This window comes from Aplysia californica, unplaced genomic scaffold, assembly GCF_000002075.1.
Source record: "Aplysia californica isolate F4 #8 unplaced genomic scaffold, AplCal3.0 scaffold00082, whole genome shotgun sequence".
In the NCBI taxonomy this organism is placed as follows: domain Eukaryota; kingdom Metazoa; phylum Mollusca; class Gastropoda; order Aplysiida; family Aplysiidae; genus Aplysia; species Aplysia californica.
This window is the reverse complement of record NW_004797352.1, coordinates 738,696-754,984: the sequence shown is the minus strand read 5'-3', so window position 1 is coordinate 754,984 and position 16,289 is coordinate 738,696. Positions and strand designations below refer to the sequence as shown.

At 38.8% G+C, this 16,289-nt stretch overlaps 1 protein-coding gene across 1 annotated transcript in view; it reads left to right on the top strand.

Moving 5' to 3' along the window:
* LOC101854856 overlaps positions 1-15,509 on the top strand; it is a gene marked incomplete in the record, with an annotated part of 36,556 nt that extends 21,047 nt beyond the window's left edge. The window contains 5 exon segments of the mRNA XM_035968789.1: positions 1,399-1,498; positions 9,005-9,151; positions 9,976-10,106; positions 12,276-12,416; positions 15,303-15,509. Of these exon segments, the coding sequence (XP_035824682.1) occupies positions 1,399-1,498; positions 9,005-9,151; positions 9,976-10,106; positions 12,276-12,416; positions 15,303-15,509 (726 nt within the window).
* Positions 15,510-16,289: the final 780 nt, after the last annotated feature.

Here is a 16,289-nt window from a genome sequence, read left to right as displayed (position 1 = left end):
ACGCAAAGAGAGAGAGACAGAAAGAGAGAGAGAGAGAGAGTGAGAGAGAGAGAAAGAGTGAGAGAGAGAGGGGGGGGACGTGTGGTCACGATTTCAACACATTGCAGTGGTTATTGTGGAGCAAAATGATTTTTACATGTGTATTTAGTTACCTGGCTATTTTAGTTCTTAACATCGCACGTATCGATATTATTTTCATATTTCACACTAATTCCAGCAAAATGATATTCACTTGCAATTAAGAGAATACAAGAAATGTACACACTAGATAAAATATTAAATTAAAAATTTAAGACTTGTTAACAGGTCCCCAAAAGTACATTATCACTTATAAGCGACTTCTAGACTTAAACAGATTTTTACGCACCGGGGCGGTGCTACTGACTGAAGTGTCTTTATGCATTGTAGAATTGTAAATGGGCTGATTCGTCATTTTCATGCTGATAACTGGGCCTGAACGGCAACAGTTTTCTTTGCTCATCCTTATTATCGTCACGTTTCCTCTACTTCTTTTGTATGTTTGTCACACTCTTGTGACCGCTCTTCCCGGGGTGCCTTGATAGTCAAAGCAGACTCTGTGCTGTTGAAGCTGGAGAGGTGAGCAGAGTAAGCCTGATTCCCTGTTAGGTCTATTATTGACATCCACCCCTTGGCGCTCATATGACCTAATGCAGTTGCGAGCACTGTAAAGCCTCTACTAAAACTAAATTTTAAAAGGGGGCTCTCGTGGCCTAGAGGTTAAGGTGTTTGCCTCTCATTCAAAGGTCCCGGGTTCGAATCCGGGTAGCGACCGAAACATTTTCTTCTTTAAAATTGTCTCGTTTCACCCCCTTTCCTGCTCTCTAGCAATGTTCTGTCGTCTGCTTTCGTCTCCTCTTTCTGCCCCCGCAACTTCACCTCCTTTGCCCCCTCCTCTGGGCTTCTGACTCCTTCTGCAGCCTTTCTACTGCTACTCCTTGGCTCCTTCTTACTTCTGTCTTTCAACCACACCCCTGATCTTCTGATAGGAATGATCTACACCTAGCCTTCTCGGACAAGGGCGAAAAATCTCGGAGGGTCCGTGTGCAAGTTGCGCACGTTAAAGATCCCTTGGTGGCTTCGGGCGCCACCCGGGCAAATCAAAATTTCTTACCAACTGAAAATGTAATTTAATGTGTCCCGCGCGCTCATATGACCTTATGCAGTTGCGAGCGCCGTAAAACACTTACAAAAAGAAAAAAATAATAAAAAGCAGACTTTCATTCTCACAACGACAACATTATTCCTCTTTTTTAACCATAAAGGGCCCTTCGTTACTCCTGCACCCCAACCTGAGCTCCGCCACCTATTAATTAACAGAGCCCACCTTTCCCCGTAAAATAGGGTATCCCTTACCTATTAAATTTCTCCTCTGGACAGGCATGTGAAGAGACTGTCAACGAAAGTGAGGGCCTCTTCATGAATCAAGATTGCTTCACACTCACAAAAGAAGATTGTTCGCAGAGCAACAGCGAAGCTGGTGAGTCCTGCTTCTTGTCCAGGTGTTGCTATTTTGTTGTTGTTTTATGACTGTTGTACCGGGTGTCTAAAAACAAAAAAGAGGATCCATTCAAAGGGCAATAGCTCGGTCATCTTGGGACCTATTTTAACAAAATGTCATTAAATTGAAATAGGGAGGACGCTACATTTGTTACTATGTGCAAAATCAACTAATATGTTTGAAAAATATCAAGTTTATTAAATTACCACCAAAACTGAGTGAAGCGCAAAACTTGGCAACTTCTTAAAAATCAACCGTATTGTTCTATTTAATATGGTGTATATTATACACTATTTGTGCATTGAAGAAAAAGTGTGTACAAACTGATAATGCCAAAGAAACCCAGGGAAGGTGGTAGCTATTCAAATCTCCAGGTTTTGACTAATTCTCTCCCTACAATCTCCAATGCAACGTAACGTTAACATTTTTGAATAACTCTGTGGTATCAAAGATGGTACATAACAAGATGGTCCACTCAGCCAAAAAAGTGTCCGCCGGAAGTCCTCTCTTTGCTTCAGATAGCACTGCAGTCTGTTTTGAAGCTCTCTTTCTTTTTTCCAGAAGAAGAATATGCGTACGCAGATCGATTGCTGTTCATCAGCGGTTCGGGTTCGTTCAGTGCGGAGTTTTATTAGTTTTTTTGTTTTTTTATGACCTCTCGCCTTTCATTCTAAAGTCAAATTAAACGAAGAAAACAATCACCCCTACCTCTGGAAAAGTTTTTTTATCAGCCTAACCATTTTAAAAAAGCGTTCTTTCGAAATTTATTCAAAAACTTGCTAGTTTCACTTTGATTTTTTTAAACACAAGTAGGGTAACTCTGTACGCAAAGGGTGCGCATTTCCGCAGAGGGCGCCAACGAATTTTGAGGATACTTTTTTAACTGGCTCAAAGAGAGGAGTGGCCCCTCTTGCTATGTAGACTCTTTGGTGGTACGTGGCATTTATATCCGAATCGATTCTCTTGGAGCTTCTGTTCAACACCGAGTTTCAACAGTTGATTGTTCGTGGATTGTTTCCGTAAACTCCGTCTGTCAAAAAATACACATGTTATAAATTATGAAGTGGCTCCAGTGGAGAGGTTTGGATGTGGTGACCATACAAAGGCCACTCTTGACGTTTGGAGTATGGCCCCATCACACACTGGAACCAGGCCTCTACAACACAACAACTTCTCCTCTCCAAACGTATCCAAAACTTTCCCAGCACAGTGAGATATCCATGTGAGGTAGCTGTCGTATTTTTACCGTCTTAGTCTTGAAACCAGAACGGACAGATCATGTCCCGGAGGCTGAATGCTTCTAATAGGTAACATTTGTGTCACGACGCGCTGGAATCAGGCGCTCGTCAATTTTTGGGCATGTGGAGTTACTGGTATCATCTGAAAGCTGATTCGTTTGCCTTGGTTCCAATGAAAGAAATATCCATTTATCTTGAATAGAATTGAGGTCGCCTGGTTTCAATGGTGAAATTAGTGAGAAAATGGTCACCAAAGTTTGGTAACTCCATAGCTAAAGTCTTTGAAAACTGAAAAATTACATATTTTGTGCAAATAATCAGTGTTTTTCCTGTAAAATTCACCTAGAAATGTGTTTTCATATGGACCTAAAAGAGGTTACGCAAAAAAATGAAAATTCGATTTAAAATTCCCAAACTTGCGGAAAAATACATTTTTTTCCCTGATTTGGTTATTTTGACGAGCGCCTGATTTCACAACGCTGCCTCACATTTTGAGTTTTACCCAACTTTGTTTCAATTTTTTTTTTCTTAAATTTTCTCGATCTCGTTAATTGATTTATGGAGAACTCAAAATAATAGAATGAAGATGAACATCCACAAGTCGTAGACCACTTCAAAGACGAGCAAGCAAGCACTTGGTAAAGAATTTATTATTTGAATTGACTAAACATCCACGACCAAAAGCAAGAGTTTAGGTAAGGGAAGGAGGGGGGGGGGGGCTACACCCCCAAAGTCCCGGTTCGATTCGAAATTATGGAATTTGAGTTGTAGGATTTTTTAGCTTCCTCAGCCTCTCCTACAACTATTTCATTGCATAAGAACCCCCATAAACCGTATTTATTCCCATACCTGGCATGTTTATCACCACCATTTCCCTATAAAGTCAATATTTTATTTTTCTTTATCAGCCGTTTATTCAAAATGCGACTTTTCTCTAAACTTTTTTCAATAACTCCACCATTTTTTAATCCAATCTTCATGAAATTTTCACAGAATGAAGAGAAGATGTAATACTAAAATTCGTTTGTAGAATTTTTGATACATGGAATAGAATTTTGGTTGTGGTGTCTGGAGTGTGGATTTTCACGGATTTTTCGCAAACTTGAATGCTACCTCTGGAAAAAATTCATTAAAAAATTTTAATTCGTTTAGGAAAAAAACAACAAACATTTTTTTTTATTTACTGTTTGTTAATACGCATGCAAAAAAAAAACTATGAATTTCCATGAGCAATAAGTGGGGTGTTCATTACGTAAGACATGTCAACAAAATCCAATATGGCCGCCGTATCCATGAAAATGAAACATTTTTTTCTCAAATTTGAGTGCGGATTTTAAAACTCCTTACTATGCTTGTTATGTGTGAAATGGGGTAAACTTTGGTCCAGTAATAAGCGATATAGCCTTCAGGTGTAGCCCCCCCCCCCCCTCCCTTAACATGAAGCCCTGTTTGAAAGTGTACCAATCAACGTTTTAAACTCACTGCTGTACACAAGTGAAACATGAACTGCACAGGTCTACTCTCGCCAGGAAAGAAAGTTCAACACCGCGAAGCTAGATATCACGACACGGTGGAATCAGGCACCCGTCAGTTTTGGAGCACGAGAAATTATTGGTAGATCTGTCATCTAGTTTTGTCTTGCTTTTAATGGAAAAAAATACACATCTGTCTTGAAAAAAGTGGAGATATTTGTTACTGAAGGAGGTGGGGGTCACTTGGTTTCAGGGGTAAAATTATCGAGAAAATTGTCGCCAAAGTTGGTGGCTTTCAAAGCTTGGGTGTCCTTGGCAACTGCAAGTTTATATGTGAGGCAGCGTGGTGGAATTAGGCTCTCGTCAATTTTTGGGCATGTAGAGTTATTGGTATCATCTTAAAGCTTGTTCATTTGTCTTTATTTGGATGAAAAAAGTATTCATTTATCTTGAACACAAGTCGAGATGTTTGCAAATGAAGGAGGTTGGGGTCACTTGTTTTCAGAAGTAAAATTAGTGAGAAAATGGCCGCCAAATATTAGCTATTTCCTTAGCTTAAGAGTTCGTGGTAACTGAAAATTTACATTTTTTGTGCATTTAATCAACGTTTTTCAGAAAACCCCGAACAGAAATGAGTTCTTTAATGGGCATGAGAGATGTTGAGCTAAAAAACAAAAATTGGATAAAAATTCACAAACCTGCGGAAAAATACAAATTTCTTCACTTTGATTATTTTGACGAGAGCCTGATTCCACCATGCTGCCCCACATATTTGTTGTGCCTTTAATCAATATTTTTCCGTAAAAGTTCACTCAGAAACGAGTTTTTCAGTGGACATCGAAGCTGTCAAGCCAAAATAACTTCCTCAGCAGACGGAAAAATGCCAGTTTCTTCGATTTAATTATTTTGACTTAAATGGGGACTCTTGTGGTCTAGATTACGGTGTTTGCCTCTTATTCTATAGGTCCTCGGTTCGAAACAGAAAAGACACAAGATTACGAACTAACAACAAAACACTGAAATTGTCATGCCAGTGCACTCACTACATCTAACATACATGTAATTTATTTACATGGATTTGGCTTGATTAAGGCCTACTGCATGCACCATCAGCACAGGATCTAAAAAGTCTGTATGTTTTCCATGTAGAGCCCAAACACTTTCGATCGTTGGTTATAATAGAACAGCACATGCTTTTAGCCTACTGCACGTGGCTGCTGTTGCTCTTGTATCTACTGCTTGTGCTGCTGCTGCTGCTGCTGCTGCTGCTGCTGCTGTGTTGTTGTTGATGATGATGATGATGATGATGATGCTGCTGCTGCTGCTGCTGCTGCTGCTATTAATACTCTGACTACTGCCACCACCACCACTGCCACTTTCAGGTGGTTGCAGTCTGCCAATAGTTGATCCAGCTTCTTCACTCTTCCTTTTTTAGTTCGCTTTGTCCGTCTGTTTTCCATTTTCCCTTCACTAAACGACCTTACCTTTAGCTCTTTACTCAAATTACACAAAATTCCTTCTATTGCAAGTACATGTACATGTTTTACAACCACTAAGGCTGCCTTTATACTACCACAAGCACTCCTCCTCCTCTTCATCTTCCTCCTGCTGCTGCTGCTGCTGGCACTACAATAGCTTTAATTCAGCTATTACGAATACTATTACAACTGCTACTTCTAATTCTACTGTTACTGCTACTGTTATTATTAATGTTGCTTCTGCTACGGTCATGACTGCAGCAATGACGAATGATGGTAACATCAGAAATAATCTTATAGTGACATTAATAAATACGCCAGTGTATGTTGTGTAGCGTTTGATGAAACGAAGCACGCAAAAGATGTGAGTTCGATTCCCATGAGAGGAGACTTTTTTTTTATTATCTAGCATCTGCGTTTGCCGTGGCCGTGATTTTTCTCATTTTTTCACCAAAAAAGGAAAAAAAATCCCCACCGCCGGGAAATACAAAATCGAAAACAAACCGGGGAACATAAATTGAAAATCAAACAAAAAAAGAAACCGGACCTCTTTACTTTTAGAAAGAAAGTTTATTTTCACTTCCGCTTCACTTCGTCTAATTCTCACTTGTTGACACCAGGTTGATCTGTTATTTTCATGTGAAAAATATAAGTAAATTACATACTGTTTATATTGCTTCTAATAATAATTTTCCCTCTTTGTTATGTTTTAATTTAAATTGTTGGTGTGTTAATTGTTTTTTCTTGTTATTGCTTTGATGTATTGTTTTTCTATTTTTGTGTTTATATAGCGTAATGTCATTTAATTTTATGTTGTTCCTACCTTTTTTAATATACAGTGGCGTCCAAAAGAAACTTGAAAATGTAATCACCCAATCATTGTGTTATAGCCTTGTACTACGCGCTTATGCAGCATACCAATTTAAAGCTAAATAAATTATTTTTCATCTGACACATTTATAATTCTTCTATGTCAAGAGATGCCTGTGATATGGTCACTCAAAATTGACCTTAAATAATCAGGCTTGGCAAAATGGTGTAAAATCAAAACAACTTAACAACTGTTTTCGTGCGTATATTGAGGTGCATCGACATTGGTGGAATGGGCTTGTATTGAATATCAAATGAAAATGGAATACGTCTCCACAATGATATACTGTGATATTTTCAAACAGATTGGATAACAGAGTACTTGTAGTAACAAATACCACGCAAAACCTGGATTTAACAGTTACATAATATGTTAATTAGTTTTAATTTTGTTTTAAATGACTGCATTGTGCAAGTGCTGGAACGTCATGTTTTACCCCTATTTCCGTCATGGTGTCATTCAATAAACATCTCCATGCATAGCAAAGCACTTTCTTAAAGGGCCCAAATCAAATTAACGTGGAGTGATCACCAGTAAATAGCCCCGATATGAAATCCCTATGAAACAGCATCTGAAGGAAAGCGACTTGCTCCCAATTCAGACCCTTTGTCTGCAACTCACTGTCACATGTGGGATTAAATGAAACATAATTATGCCTAAAATTTAATAGAGTCGATGTCAAAAGCGTTCGTGGACTACGCAAAACTAATGCCTCCTAAGCAAAAACAAAACAAACAACAATGAGCACATTTAATGTTAATTCCAATTTTGGCGTGGTGTTTGTGATTGCTCTGGTTTCCGTTTGGTTTGAAACTACTGTGACGAAATATCTTAATAAAATAGTGTTTATTACAGAGACAAGATTCTCCATTCATTGGATATGCAATGTATGTCCGTTCTATCAATTATTGATGCTCCTCAATACACCTAGCATCTGCGTTTGTTGACTTTTTTTTCTCCAAAAGTTGCCAAAAGTTGCCACAAAAATGGCAAAAGTTGCCCAAAAAGTTGCCATTTATTTTCAAGCTTTCTACTCTCCGTGACAACATAATATATTAGCAATATGTTGATAGAGGTAACTTAATCTAAAACACTAGAATTTCTTGCGGTCTATTTTAAGCATCCAGAATATTATTTGTAGCCTTACAGAGTGTAAAAACGTGAAAATAAAGGTTTCACAACAGAATGAAATCAAAATTAGAATAGCAAATAAAAATCAACCTATCCGTAGACAGGCCGTTTTAACCCTAAATGCGTGTAATTCAAGAAAAAGCACAGGATATAACATGTAAATTATGGAATCACACACAAGGGGCCTGCCAGTGTCAGTATTCGGTTTTGGTGGAGACACACTCTAACATGACACATTTTCTATCAAATTTTTAAAAAGGTAGAAAGAACATAACGCTATATATACACAAAAATAGAAAAACAACACATCAGAACAATAACGAGAAGGAAAATATTAATACACCAAGAAATTAGAACACCACAGAGAGGGAAGCATGAAAGAGAAACAGCAATATAAATTGTATGTAATGTAGCCTACTTATATTCTTCACATGAAAATTACAATTCAACGTGGAGTGAACAAGTGAGAATGAGACGAAGTGAAGCGAAAGTGAAATAAAAACTTTCTTTCTAAAAATAAAGAGGTTCGGTTTCTTTTTTTTTCACGAATGTTATTCCCCGTTTTTGTTGTTGTTGTTGTATTTAAATTATTTTTTCTTCCCGGCGGTGGTTTTTTTGTTGAAAAAATTCAAAAATTGCGGCCACGAGAGGGCCAAAAAATGCAATAAATCGCGGCCGACAAAAGCTGAAGCTGGATACACGCGCACCGATTATTTTACGTTTCTTTGATTTCGCACATTTTGCCAAGCCTGATTTTTTAAGGTCAATTTTGAGTGAAAATATCTCTGGCGTCTCTTGACGTAGATGAATTATTAATTAGTCCGATGATGCAGAATTTATTCAGCTTTAATTTGGTATGCTGCATGAGTGGGTAATGTGAGGTTTTAACACGATGCTTGGGTGATTACATTTTCAAGTTTCTTTTGGACGCCGCTATATAAATATGTTATGCTGGAGCGTGTCCCCACCAAAAAAAATTGCAACAAACGCAGATGCTAGAAATATCTTTCTCTTAACTGTGTCGGGTTGTTTTAGTACATCTACAATTACGATTTGTTTTGACTTCAAGACTTTATTTCTTATAACTCCTGCTATCTCATCTTATCATTCAACCCACACATGCGCACTCATCTATACACGCATACAGATTGAGAGAGAGAGAGGGGGAATGAGAGAGAGAGAGAGAGAGAGAGAGAGAGAGAGAGAGAGAGAAAGAGAGGCGGTGATGGGATGCAGGGAAGAGAACAACTAGATTCTATTAATGTCTTTGAACCCTGTCTATTTGTCATCTGCAGGCGACAGAGACAGTTACGGCCTTGAATTTACCTTTCTTATCCCGGAACATTACAAACTGCCCGAAGAAGTAGCTGCCAGTACTATCTATCTTCTGGTTACAAAACGATCAAATGAAACGGTGAATTTCACCGTCTCCACTCCATTAGGTGAGTTTAAAGTGTGTGCTTGCATTTTCTTTTAGGATTTTCAGTAAGCCCTATATGCTTGACACTTCCTTTAAGGAGCGGTTATCGTACACAGCCTTTTGAAGGATTTTCAATCTGTTTGACAGCACATAAAAGGCAGTCTTCTTTGAGTGTTTGGCATAGGCTTTAAATAGATTTTGAGTTCATACTAGCTTACACTTTAAATTAATAAAAATGTTTATACAATTATATTTGCACAAATGTCCCACTTGGCTCAGTCCTTTCGGAGATGGACGTTAAACTAGGAGGTCCTGCCTCTTAGATAACCGAATAGTGTTGATAAGGGCGTTAAACCCATACCATTTCACCCTTTTTATATATTTTTCTCCTCTACTCTTCATCCCAGGTAGTGGGATCAGTTACAGACCTAAATCGGTATTCTGATTTGTCAGAAACAAGCTGTCTGACTCCCTCTGAAATTGCACATAATCAACCAAAAATTACTGGCGTGCATTAAATAATGGAATATCACTGTAGAATAAGAAACAACTTTTCAAAACAATGTTACGCATTTAGTTTTATAGAAAAGAAACCGAGACTCTGCTACACCTCTTTACGGACACTGCACTGGCTGCCTGTTGAGAAAAAGCCTATAAAAAGCGAGCAAGAAACAGAAAGACCGAGGAATTAACTTCCAGATATGTATGCTGAAATGAGAGGAAAGTCAAACGTGTCTATACATGCACGATATTCTCCTTTGGTTTATACCCAAGACTAAGTAAGCTCGAATGGTTATCAAGTGCGATTACATTATCTTACAAACTGTGTATCTTGTTTACAACCAGGTACGAAGTCCATGACTTACACCATGGCCCCTGAGAAAGACACAGAGACTGTTGCTGACTTCCCGCGTTCTACGCTGGCCTTAGGGTCAAGGATCACAAATCGCACTGTGAGGGTCGAGGCCACAGGAGAGGTGTGTCACTGATCCAGGGAAATTCTGTTTTCATCTTCTGTCTGTCTTTTTCTGAAGCTCTGCGTCATCTTGTGATCCATAGTGAATCGAAGAGAAGAATGGTTAACCTAGACAGGTGGACATCGTGAACAGTGCCATTATAATACTTTTTTAACGTAAAGGGAGAAATAGGAAGTGGTCGTTTATGCAGGTGACTGTCTTGGACAGGTGGCCATTAGACGTAGGTGCGACAGTAAATTGTCAGGGCGCAACTCAGCTGGAGGACTGCGCTTATTATTACACAGTATTTCTTTGTTATAGTTTATCTTGGTGTAATCGTCTACAGATAATGACATTGTCTGTCGATCAACTCGCCTTGCAAGCAAAATTTAATCCCACTCGGCAGCAAACTCCGAAGGGATTCAGCGTCTCGCCTCTCCCATTTCTGACTTTAGGGGTCTAAAGGGTCTATCGAGATTAGTTAAAACTGACAGTTGTCCTTCCTCTTTGTGATAAGAAAAACTGTGTGATACAATATTCATAATATAATAATATATATATTTTTGCGGTCTTCTAAATCCAGCAAGAAAAAGAGTCACCAGCGAGTCATTTTGTTAACTTGCTATTATTTACGAGAGAACATAGCATTCAATAAGTTTATAAGCAAATTTGTAATCGTCGGCTGGTTAAATCGATACCATGGTCAATACCAAAGAGCGTATTTAACAAGATAGTTCACTCAGCCAAAAAAGTGTCCGCGGAAGTCCGCACATTGGTTCAGATGGCGCTGCAGTCTTTGCATTGAAGCTGTCTTTTGTTCCTCCAGAAAAAGAATAGGAATAGCACCGTTTGCTAGTTTCACTTTTATTGTTTTTCCCACAAGAAGGATAACTCTGATCGCAAAGTCCGCACTTTTCCGAAGAGGGCGCCAGCGGATTTTGAGGACACTTTTTTAATTGACTCAAAGAGAGGAGTGAACTATCTTGTCATACACGATCTTTGTCTATACCATCAAGAAGAGGTATTCGTTTAGCGCAGTCGCAGTTCCGAGAACAATTTTTTCCCCGTTTTTTACAAATTATAAAGTCGCTGTTCCCCGGTCCACCAAGCTGGAGGTGTGTGGGTTGCTACTCCCACGTCACATTATCAGTGGTACAGGGATGTCATTATTTCTTTTTGCAGTACATACCCTTACTACCTCTTCAGTTCAGTCCTGTTTCGTCAGGATTAAAAATTATCGACAGTAAGGGGCTAACATAAAAAAGTCTCAAAACACCTAGATGTGATTGACCCACGTTCAAAATGATTTATTTGTATGTGTGGTAAGGTATTGACATGGTAGGCATTCACATACTCAGGGGATCATACGTTCTCTTTCCTTGGGTCCTTCAACTCTTTGCTCTCTCTCTCTCTCTCTCTCTCTCTCTCTCTCTCTCTCTCTCTCTCTCTCTCTCTCTCTCTCTCTCTCTCTCTCTCTCTCTCTCTCTCCCTCTCTCTCTCTCTCTCTCTCTCTCTCTCTCTCTCTCTCTCTCTCTCTCTCTCTCTCTCTCTCTCTCTCTCTCTCTCTCTTTCAGTTTGTCGGTCGGTCTGACTAACTCTCTGTATGTCTGTCTCTCTCTCTCTTTTCTTCTTCCCCCCCCTCCCTCTCTCTATCTTGAGATTACTCATTTTAATCCTTTTTTATTCACCTCGCATTCCCTTTAAAAATAGAATCTATCTATCTATCTATCTATCTATCTATCTATCTATCTATATATATATATATATATATATATATATATATATATATATATATGTATATATATATATATATATATACATATATATATATATATATATATATATATATATATCTGTCTATCTATCTATCCATCTATCTATCTATTTATCTATCTATCTATCTATCTATCTATCTCTCTGTCTGTCTGTCTGTCTGTCTGTCTGTCTGTCTGTGCATTGCATCATCTGTCTATATATTATAAGGCAGTCTGATTCATCCTTTCATTCATGCCCAATAATCTAATTGTCCCTTAATGAAACGGGACAAAAAAATAGATCTTCTGACCTTCAGTCTATCTGCTCATTTATTTATCTAGCTCCTCCCCCTCTCTTATTTTCTTTCTCTTGGTCCTTATGGCTCAACTCTCCACCATTTCCAAATGGCTTCCGTTATCGCATCCCACTTCCCAGGTATCTGTGGTCCTTTTAGTGGTCGGCGAAGGTCAGGGCACACCCAGTACACTGACTGCTCGCCTGCTGCCTGATGACGTGCAAGGTCATGAATACTACGTTGTTACTCTCTATCAAGAGGAAAAGGACAGTCAAATACAAGTAGGTTTTTTCTTAACTTACTTCGGGCTACTTCTTTTTTTTTTTAAAGCAATATCGATTAATGAATCTTCTCAATGGAAAAATGTTCTACGAAGTGCCAATTGGACCCAAGCAATGGACTTCAGTTGTTTTGTGTTTTTTTTTCTGAAAGATGACATCGGGTTGCTATAAAATACGTCACTTACGAAGTTGTGTAGGATCATGTGTGTTTCTTCTAGAAACTAAGTTAGTAAAAATTTAAAATGCCCAAAAACCAGAAATTTCTCACTGATTTTGTTTTGTGGAAGGAAAAACTTGGTGCATGCATTCGTAATGTACAATCTATTCCAGAGTACTTTTGTTTTATTGGAACACTGACAATTCAGGCATACATTAATATACATAAAATATAGGTGGATAAAAAAAAACTGTACAATTTGTTTTGTAAATATCTTCCTCCATACTGAAGTTTTGCCTTTCAGATTTGAACATAATATTTGGAAGCCAAAAGAGATTTGTCTGATATTAATTTTTTATAGGTCCATTGAATGGTTTTGCTCTATAAGGCACATTTTAAACAAACAACCCATTTCAACCTTGTCGCCATTTTCATAGCATGACGCACCAGTTCGCACTAGGCCTACCACTAACAGTTGCAACAATGGCGCCATATTGCAAGCTATAACAGTCTAACAAGTCAACAGAAGTCTGCAGATATTATTCTTCCCATATTTAGTTTGCCTGCCAAGATTATTGCTACGTTTAGTAAAGAGCAGAGAGCTTTTTCTATTCAACATTATATCTCCACAAACTCACCATCCTTGACATTTCGTAAGTTCTTCGAACTGCATGGAGAAAATGCTCAGGTGCCCTAAGGTCCTTTGACGTCAAGAGAAGAGAATGTCTGTCAGTTTGGATCTATAGCAAATCAGAACTAAAAATGTCCTTTAAAAATGATTAATTCAGGTCGAACACGCACCAAGCACTGCCCTTTAAACGTCACCACGATGCAGCTTTCAGTAGTCGAGTCCCATGAGACGTCTATCCGTAGACGATATGCAGCTAGGACTTTCCTACACCTCAACAACCTGCATTCTCATGGCAGATCTTAACCTACGACTGCACCATTTACATCTTCGCTAGGCTGAGATGACATGGATCAGAGAATGGCAACGTGTTCCTGATTCATAGATTGTCTTAAAAAGCGGGATCATTTCCTCGATGACATTTGGTTTAATGCAAAGCCCATTTTCACCCTGCGGGATATGTTAACTCCAAAAATTCTGTCTATTGGGCACCCCACTCCCTATTGTATATAGAAGCCTCTTTATACTGAATATATACAGTGTATGTGGCTTTAAAAACTCATGGTTTAGCAGGTCCTTGTGTTTGGACGCCATTGAACATTTCGAACGACGCATGAAATGTGTCGAGTCCAAAGGAGGGCATGTAGAGCAATGCCACTAGGAATTTCAGAATGAAATCGTTAGTTTTTTTATAACTTCATAACAGAGATTAAATATTGAATAAATGTTACAGGGAAGGAAAATCAAAAGTTAAAGAGAAAAAAAAAGAAAAAGATCAACCAATCGTTTCACGACCTTCTTTACAAGGTTTTTAAAAAATGGTGAACTTTGCGCTTTTAGGTGCTTTTTTCTTCAAGCCATTTCCGTTTTCATAAGTCACACAAGTTCCTTTTGAATGAATTATGTCTGTTCTAAATTACAGCATTCTATGACTATTGTTGTGCGAGATAATCAGAAAATAAAGTTGTACAGTTTTTTGGGGATCACCCTGTATGTGTATATATATATATATATATATATATATTATGGATTTAAGGGAACTGAGTTTTTCTGAGGTTTGCAAATCCAACATCAGGTTAGCACTCAATAATTATGTAGAGTAAACCTTAACAAAGAGACCACTTACTTTTGAACATTTTAAAAAAAAAGTGTTTTACGGCCCTCGCAACTGCTCAAGGTCATATGAGCGCGCGGGACACATTAAACTTTCTCAGTTTGTAGGAAATTATGAATTTTGCCCCGGGTGGCGTCCGAAGACTACTCTTATCGGTTTTAGACCACCAAGGGATCTTTAACGTCCGCAACTTGCACACGGGCCCTCCGAGATTTTTCGCCCTTGTCCGAGAAGGCTAGGTGCAGATCTTTCCTACCAGAAGATCAGGGGAGTGGATGAAAGACAGCAGTAAGAAGGAGCCAAGGAGTAGCAGTAGAAAGGCTGCTGAAAGAGCCAGGAGCCCAGAGGATGGGGCAAAGGAGGTGAGGGGGTGGGGGCAGAAAGAGGAGACGAGGGGGCTCTCGTGGCCTAGAGGTTAAGGTGTTGGCCTCTCATTCAAAGGTCCCGGGTTCGATTCCGGGTAGCGACAAAAAAATTTTCTTCTCTAAAATTGTCTCCTTTCACATCCTTTCCTGATCTCTAACAATGTTCTGTTGTCTTCTTTCATTTCCACTTTCAAAATTTCCTACCAACGAAAAAGTATTAGGTGTGTCCCGCGAGCTCATATGACCTTATGCAGTTGCGAGCGCCGTAAAACCCTATACTAAAACAAACAAACAAAGAGGAGACGAAAGCAGACGACAGAACATTGCTGGAGAGCAATATATATATAATATATATATTATGGCAACTTGGAAACACATGTGTCACTTTTCCCATAAAACTGCGACAGCTACAGAGTTGAAAGTTGGCAAGTACCTGCAAAAAGATAGATTCCCATGACGAAACCCGATTTTTGATGTATTCATTTCCTGAATTTAGACAAATATAATTGACAAAAAGTTCCTTCTTTGGCCTTTGTGATTGTTCTACTGAGAAGCTAAACAAATCTGGGAAGCTCTTCACAACGAAAGCTCATTACCGCTCTTTTATATTCGCCTAATACAGGATGCCCACAACAGATGGGATCGGCCGATCGGGCCGATCGGGCCGATAGCCCGACTCGGTCGTCTCAAAAACAAACGTTTTCAGTTTCAGGCGACCGTGTCGGGCGATCCGCCCGATCCAGTAGTAGTGGGCATCCCGTATAAGAAACGCGGTTCAAGAGACGGGGTGAGTAATTTTCGGGATCACCTGCTGTACGTGGAGACGTGATCCTGTGTAGGCATTATAAAGAGTTGTTTTTAATATTGGACCCAAAGAGAAAAACTTTTATTACTTGGTCAAGATTTTTTTTTTTTTTTTTTTTTTTGGTCGCTCGTGTGTCCAAGAGCCATGCAAAATTTCGTGGGAATAGATAAATGTGTCAATGACCTAGAATTATTTTTGACGATGTCAGAGGAAAGCGAACAAGCTGTAGACACTGCCTCTGTTCTTTTAAAGACGTCGGTGTGTTCCTTTTATTTATAGTGTAGCAGCCCTATCGTGGATTATTATTTTTAGTGGGTTTTTGTGATGCTGTAAGGCGAAACCCGTATTTTGTGATGGTGAAGGGATAGACAGCAATAAACTAAAGCAATGTAGATTAAGGGAGGAGTTAATCAAGGCAGACCTAATCTAGAGCAATGTTTTTATGAAATCAAAAAGTGGATGGCAGTAAACAAATTGAAACTAAATGAAGAAAAGACAGACATCATTCTTATAAAAAATCCACGATTAAATAAAGATATGGAAAGTGTCAACTTTGATTTATATGGGCATATGACATCTAGTAAAGAAGTTGTCAGGAATCTCGGTGTATATATTGACCACCACTTATAAATCGGCTCGTTTGTAGGATCTCTTTCCAAATCCCTTTATTTTCAGTTGAGAAGGATAGGCCTAGTTCGAAAGTACTTAAACGAAGAGACCACAAAACACTGGTAACATCTCTTATCCTATCTAGATTAGACTATTGTAACTCACTCCTAGCAGGTCTGAACAACAAACATTTGA